Here is a 7,500-nt window from a genome sequence, read left to right as displayed (position 1 = left end):
CCCCTTTCCTCTCACCCTTCTCCCCTCATCCCTCTCCCCTCCTCTCCTCACCCCTCTCCCCTCACTCCTCTCCCCTCCTCTCCTCACCTTCTCCCCTTTCCTCTCACCCTTCTCCCCTCATCCCTCTCCCCTCCTCTCCTCACCCTCTCCCCTCTCCCCCCTCCCCTCATCCCTCACCCCTCATCCCTCTCCCCCCTTCTCCTCTCCTCTCACCCCCTCTCCCCTTTCCCCTCACCCTTCTCCCCTCTTCTCCTCTCCTCATCCCTCACCCCTCCTCTCCTCACTCTCTCCCCTCTCCCCTCTCCCCTCTCCCCTCACTCCTCTCCCCTCATCCCTCTCCCCTCCTCTCCTCACTCTTTCCCCTCTCCCCTCACCCTTTTCCCCTCACCCCTCTCCCCTCATCCCTCTCCCCTCTTCTTCTCTATTTCCTCCTCACCTGTAATAGCAATCCTGCCTCCTGGCGTGAGTACATGTCCGTCTTTGTACCAGGATATAGAGTGAGGGTGTGATCCTGGCACCTGGCATCGCAGAGTGCCAACTGCGCCGGCGTCCACCACCAGCACTCGGGGTGAGAGGTGTGCCGTTACTTTGGCACTGCGCTCGATTCGCACCTGGAAGAAGAAGAAGAAGAAAAATCGGATGATACATTTACCTACGTGATAGTAATGGGTGATGGGATGTAACGAAGAAAAATGAAAAGAAAAAAAAATATCCTTATTTTTTCTTTGTTTCTTTTTGTTAAGTAACGGAAGTGAATCGAGGATAGATAGAATCAAAAAGTGAATAGGTAATGGGTAGTTACTTTGGCATTATGTCCAATACGAACTTGAGATATAAAGGTGAATATGAAAGCAAATATGAAAGCAAATATGAAAGTAAATATGAAAGTCAAAAATGAGGGTAAAGATAAAAAGGTAAAGGCGAAGGTAAAAATGAAGATAAATACGGAATATTAAAAATGAATAGGATAATGGGTAAGTAAAGAATGAGAAAATCGGTACATTTATTGTAATACATGTGATACTGGAAGGTAAGGGAGAATATCCAGATATACTGTAATTGGTATAATGAAGGTATGTATGTGTGTTTGTCTGTATTTCCCTGTGTGTGTTTCTGTGTGTCTGAATGCTCGAGTGCGCTTGTGAGTATATGAGTATGTTTGTATGTGTGTCTGTGTACATGTATATGTCTGCCTATATGTGAATGTTCGAGTGCATATGTCCGTGTATGCGTATGTGTGTATGTATACCTGTGTACATGTATGTGTCTGCCTATGTGTGAATGTTCGAGTGCGTATGTGCGTGTATGTGCATGTGTGCTTGTGTACATGTATGTATCTACCTATGTGCGTATGCGTGTGTGTGCGTATATGTGCCTGTACGTAAGCGTGTGACCAACATGTAAACAGCGATAACATTTTTTCCTCTTTTTCAAGTAAGTGCACAAACCACAATTTTCTCCTTTTTTTTAACACCAAATTAAACTTTAACAACAATCATAGTTTGAGAATGAAAAAAAAAGAACTCGTCTAATGAAATTCAAACAAACTTTCTGCAAAGTTCAGTAAGAAAAATAATCTGTTAAAAAAAAAAAAAAAAAAAAAAATTGGAAGAAGAGAGAGAGAAAAAAAAAAAGGTGAAAAAAAAGTTTTCCAGTGAATTTAACTGCGAGTGAATTAAACAGAAAAAGGGTTTTCTGCATTTCTATTTTACTTTAATAATGACAAATGTACGAACAATAGAAAACGATATTCCAGTTAAGCTATATTTTCCAGCTATGATATATTTGACGCTATCGTGTGGACTCTTGCTGAATATGCAAATGTACACCATTTGTGTGTGTGTGCGTGTGTGGGAGCTGTGTGTGTGTGTGTGTGTGTGTGTGTGTGTGTGTGTGTGTGTGTGTGTGTGGAAGCTGTGTTGGGTGGGGGCGGGGGGCTGTGTGTGTTTGGGAGATGTGTGTGTGGTAGGGGGGGGGGATGCTGTGTGTGTGTGTTTGTGTGTGTGTGTGTGTGTGTGTGTATGTATGTGTGTGTGTGTGTGTGTGTGTGGGTGTGTGTGTGTGCTATGTACATGTGTGTGAGTTGTGTATGTATGGAGAGGCAGATAGACAGACAGACAGAGATGAGGGGGGGGGGGAAAGGGAGAAGGAGAGAGAGAGGGGGGGAGGAGTTTGAAAGAGAGAGGGAAAGAGAGGGAAAGAGAGAGAGAGAGAGAGAGAGAGAGAGAGAGAGAGAGAGAGAGAGAGAGAGAGAGAGAAAGATACAGCTATACAGGCAAATCATAAAGATAGAAAGAGGGATTAAGGGAAAGAGACAAGAAAAAAAAAGAAAAAAAAAGGAATGATAGAAACAAAAAAAAAGAGAGAGAGACAGCCAAACAGAAAGACAAAAACACATTATACAATAAGACAAACCGACACAGAATGAGATAGACAGGCACCAGAACCACCATAATTAGGGAAGAACCCCATCCGCCTTAACACAGGACTCACTTCCATAGTCGTTCTCCCGGCCTCGTTGGAAGCTTGGCAAACCAGCGTCGTCGACTCGTCAACAAGTTCCAAACGTGTTGGATCGAGGACCACCACTCCGCCCCGCCCCCATCCCTGTGCTCCGCCCCCGTCTCCGCCTCCTCCTCCTATTGGCACGCCCATGGAGTTGGATGACGTCATGAGGGGAAGTTTCTCATCTCCTCTAACTTGCCACCACCTTGGGAGGAAAGGAAGATTAAATACGTTAATGAATGGATGATTTTGAGAAGGTCGTTGTCTTTTATAATCTCCATTAATCTACATGATTTGCGTTCGGTTAAAAGACCTCATATTCATAGAAGCAAGAAGTTCTTAAAAAAATAATTGGATTAGCTATGAATTATTATCATAGTTTATTATTTGTATTATATTTATGAGACCAAATTTACATTAAGAAACATGTTCAGTAAAGCAAGAAGTTAGATATAAGTTAGATTATTGCTGTTAAAACATTATTAGGGTATGATCTTTTACAATCTACAGTATACATAAGAATAATTATATTCATAAAAGCAACAAGTATGTAAGACCTAACATTTAAACGAACAAGATATGCAGATAATCAAAATATCACACAAAAAACACATATTCCATAAATTGAGAATTCACACATACGCAATATTCCCACACAAGCAAGACTCCACGTGAACAAACCACTCAAATAGGTATTGATATAAACATGCTAATCAGAGAATTAATTTCAGATCTCCTGAATTAAGCAAGCAAATGATACGGAACAAAACAGGAAATTAGGAGAAAGAGGAAGAGAGAGAGGGAGAGAGAGAAAGATATAGAGAGGTAAATAAATATACTCTCTCTCTCTCTCTCTCTCTCTCTCTCTCTCTCTCTCTCTCTCTCTCTCTCTCTCTCTCTCTCTCTCTCACTCACTCACTCACTCTCTCTCTTCCTGGCCCCCCTCACCCCCCCCCTCTCTCTCTCTCTCTCTCTCTCTCTCTCTCTCTCTCTCTCTCTCTCTCTCACTCTCTCTCTTCCTGACCCTCCTCACCCTCTCTCTCCCTCTCTCTCTCTCTCTCTCTCTCTCTCTCTCTCTCTCTCTCTCTCTCTCTCTCTCTTTCTCTCTCTCTCTCTCCCTCTCTCTCTCTCTCTCTCTCTTCCTCTCTCTCTCTCTCTCTCTCTCTCTCTCTCTCTCTCTCTCTCTCTCTCACACACACACTTGCTCTTCGCCTCTTGCTCTCTCTTTCGCTCTCTCTCTAGCTCTCTCTCTCTCTCTCTCTCTCTCTCTCTCTCTCTCTCTCTCTCTCTCTCTCTCTCTCTCTCCTCTCTCTCTCTCTCTCTCTCTCTCTTTCTTTCTCTCTCTCTCTCTCTCTCTCTCTCTCTCTCTCTCTCTCTCTCTCTCTCTCTCTCTCTCTCTCTCTCTCTCTCTCTCTCTCTCTCTCTCTCTCTTTCTCTCTCTCTCTCTCATCCACGAGATTATGAAACGCTGAGAATAAGGGACACGGAGGGAGAGTGCTAGGCTGAAGGAACAGATTCAATTAAGCTTGAATAAAATGGCGTCGCTGGAGAGCAGTTTCCCCTCCCATTATTATCTCAGTTTTATTTTATTTTTCTATGTCTGGTTTATTCGCGTTCATGTTAGATGTGTGCACGGGTGGGATGTACGTGTGTGTGTGTGGGGGGGGGGGGGTCTGTGTGTGTGTGTGTGTGTGTGGGTGTGTGGGTGTGGGTGTGGGTGTGTGTGTGTGTGTGTGTGTGGGTGTGTGTGTGTGTGTGTGTGTGTGTGTGTGTGTGTGTGTGTGTGTGTGTGTGTGTGTGTGTGGGTGTGTGGGTGAGTGGGTGGATGCTTATGTTTGTTTTTTGTGTGTGTGTGTTTGTGTGTGTGTATACATGTGTGTGTATGTGCGTGTGCTTGTGAGATTATGTGTGTGTGCTTGTCTCCGCGTATGCATGTGCACGTGCGTAGATTCTTCCTATATCTTCTCTCTCTTCCCCCTCCTTCACCTTTTTCCTCTTCCTCCTGCCCCTCCTCCCACACACGTACGCAGGAAAAATACAGAGCAGTGAAAGCTGTCGGAGGAAAATATCACTTAGTGAGAACAGTTAACGGATGAAGTAAATTCGAGGGAGAAGGGGTGAGGGGGTAAGGGTAAGGGGGAGGGGGAGGGAGGAAAGGAGTGAGAGGAGAGGAAGGGAGGAGGGAAGGAGGGAGAGAGAAAGATTGGAGGAAGAGGGAGTGAGAGAAAGGGTGAATGGTAGGAGGGAGGGAAGAAGAGTGGAGGGGAAGGGAGAAGGAAGGAGTAAAAGTGGAGGAAAAGAGAGATAGTGAGGGATGGAATGGGTAGAGGGAGGAGGGTTGTGAAGGAGGGAGAGAGGAGAGAGTGTGGGGGAAGAAGGGAAGGGAGAGAGAGAGAAAAAAAACAAAAAAAACAGAAAATAAGTCTATATTAATGTGGCTGCATATGAATGTACACCTGCACATGCGCGCGCACATGAATGTGTGTATGTGCGTTTTTATGTGTGTGTGTGTGCGTGCGCGTGTGTGCGTGCAAGGGGTTCGGCGTAGAACCCTGTAACAGCAGCCGCTATACAAGATTTTAAGACTTTTCCGCAAACTTGTTACACAGAGTTTGGTGGCCAGTGGGTAAAGTTAGCGAGGTGGGGGGAGAGCCTCTCTCTCTCTCTCTATCTATCTATCTATCTATCTATCTATCTATCTATCTATCTATCTATCTCTCTCTCTCTCTCTCTCTCTCTCTCTCTCTCTCTAACTCTCTATCTCTCTCTGACTCTCTCTCTTTCTCCAACGCTCTCTCTCTCTCTCTCTCTCTCTCTCTGTATCTCTCTCTAACTCTCTCTGTCTCTCTCTCTCTCTCTTTCTCTAACTCTCTCTCTCTCTCTCTCTCTCTCTCTCTCTCTCTCTCTCTCTCTCTCTCTCTCTCTCTCTCTCTCTCTGTCTCTCTCTCTCTCTCTCTCTCTCTCTCCTCTACCCTGCCAAATTTCGCGTTCTGACGAGAAAAAAGAAAAGAAAAAAAAGACTTCGCAAAGAGGTCTCGTCATGTCAGTCGTTTCCTGCGAGGTCAAAATTATTGTCTTTATTGCGAAAATGGACAAGAGAGAGAGAGAGAGAGGGAGAGAGAGAGAGAGAGAGAGAGAGAGAGAGTGACTGGGGGAGAGGAGAGAGTGAGAGAAAGAAAGAGGGTGTATGAGAAAGAAAGGGAGAGGAGAACAGAGAGAGACAGACCAAGAGCAAGATAATAAAATAAACAGAGAGAGAGAGAGAACGACAGAGAATAAGAGAGCCGGAGAGAGAACGAACCGGGAGAAAGCGAACGAGAGAAAGTTTAAGTGGTTCCGTGGGCCGTTAATTCCCAATAAAGAAAAAACAAAAATCTTTGTTAAGGAGGTCAAATGGAGTAAATAAAAGTTCCGTAGAACGTTCCAGATGGCGCTGGTCTCTGATTCGCCTTAACTTCCCTTTCCCCTACGCTTTTATTTCTTGACGTACTTTGTCTGTCTGCCTGTCTGATTGGCTGTCGGTCGGATGGTCAATCGGTCTGGCTTCTATCTATATCTCTATTTATTTATCTCTATTTCCTTCTCTCTCTCTCTCTAACTCTTTCTATATCCCTCTCTCTTTCTCTCTCGCTCTCTCTCTTTCTCTCTCCCTCTTTCTCTATTTCCCTCTCGCTCTCGCTCTCTCTCTTTCTCTCTCCCTCTTTCTCTATTTCCCTCTCGCTTTCTCTTTCTCTTATCTATCTATCTATTTGTCTGTTTAACTGCCGATAATTGTCTATATATACTTCTGAATATCTATGATCTCTTCTGTCTATTTATCTAGCGATAAAACTGCTGATAAAGAAAATATAGTAAAAATGAAAAAAGAGTACGAAAAAAAATAAATTGCCTAAATACACACACACACGTAAACAAAGACACCCAAACAAGCACACACCCAAACAAACAAACACACTCAAACAAACAAACCCATATCCCCCCTCCACACACACAAATGAATAAGTAAATTATTAAATTCTATACTATCCGCATAAACAGAAACACACACACACACAAACAAACAAACACATACATACAAACACACACACGCAAACACACCCACACAAACTCAAACATACACAAACACAAACATACACAAGCACAAACATACACAAACACAAATACACACAACCAAACACATAACCACACACACACAAACACCCACAAAAATACACACACACACATACAAACACACACACGCTCTACCCACCTGTACTCCGGAGGCGGGTGGGCATGGGCGACACAGGGCAGTACCAAGGGCTTGGTATCTGATATCTGAAGTGTCGTCGACTTGGTTACCATCCTTGGTATCTGTCTCTCGCGGGGATCTGGTGGGGAAGGAAGGTGGGGAGAGACTGTTAGTTTGGTTGACAAGGTGGGTTGGGGTTGGTTGGGGTGGTGGGTTGAGAATGTGGGTTGGGTGTGGGTAGGGCGAGTGGGTGGGCAGGAAGGCTGGGAGAGACTGTTAGTTTACTTGACAAGGTGGGTTGAGAATGTGGGTTGGGTGTGGGTAGGGCGAGTGGGTGGGAAGGAAGGTGGGGAGAGAATGTCAGTTTGCTTGACAAGGTGGGTTGGGGTGGGGAAGGAGGGCGGGGAGAGACTGGTTGTTTGGTTAAGAAGGTGGGTTGACAAGGTGAGTTGGGGTGGGTGGGAAGGAAGGTGGGGAGAGACTGTTAGTTTGGTTGAGATGGTGGGTTGGGGTGGGTTGGGCTAGTGGGTGAGTTGGGACGGAGGGTTTAGTGAGAAGGGGGGGGGGTGGTGGGACGGACCAGTGGGTGGTTTAGGATTGGTTAGGTAAATACAGCAGCAACAGTTATGATAGTAATAGTAATAATGGTGGTGATGATCATGATTGTAGCAATAATAATGACCACGTTAATGATCATGATGATAATAGCATCAATAATGATAACAATAATGATAATAATGATAATGATAGTAATAATGATAATAATG

The 7,500-nt window shown here is 44.6% G+C and overlaps 1 protein-coding gene across 1 annotated transcript in view; it reads right to left on the bottom strand.

Moving 5' to 3' along the window:
• Nucleotides 1–7,500, bottom strand: part of LOC125047903 (Down syndrome cell adhesion molecule-like protein Dscam2) — a 372,111-nt gene that overhangs the window by 13,199 nt on the left and 351,412 nt on the right. The window contains exons 6-8 of the mRNA XM_047646450.1: nucleotides 6,755–6,872; nucleotides 2,494–2,710; nucleotides 437–611 (exon numbers count right to left, since the gene is read on the bottom strand). Coding sequence (XP_047502406.1) covers nucleotides 437–611; nucleotides 2,494–2,710; nucleotides 6,755–6,872 — 510 coding nt within the window. The remainder of the gene's footprint in view (nucleotides 1–436; nucleotides 612–2,493; nucleotides 2,711–6,754; nucleotides 6,873–7,500) is intronic.

Source organism: Penaeus chinensis, chromosome 42, assembly GCF_019202785.1.
Source record: "Penaeus chinensis breed Huanghai No. 1 chromosome 42, ASM1920278v2, whole genome shotgun sequence".
NCBI lineage: Eukaryota > Metazoa > Arthropoda > Malacostraca > Decapoda > Penaeidae > Penaeus > Penaeus chinensis.
This window is presented reverse-complemented; position numbering and strand designations above follow the sequence as displayed.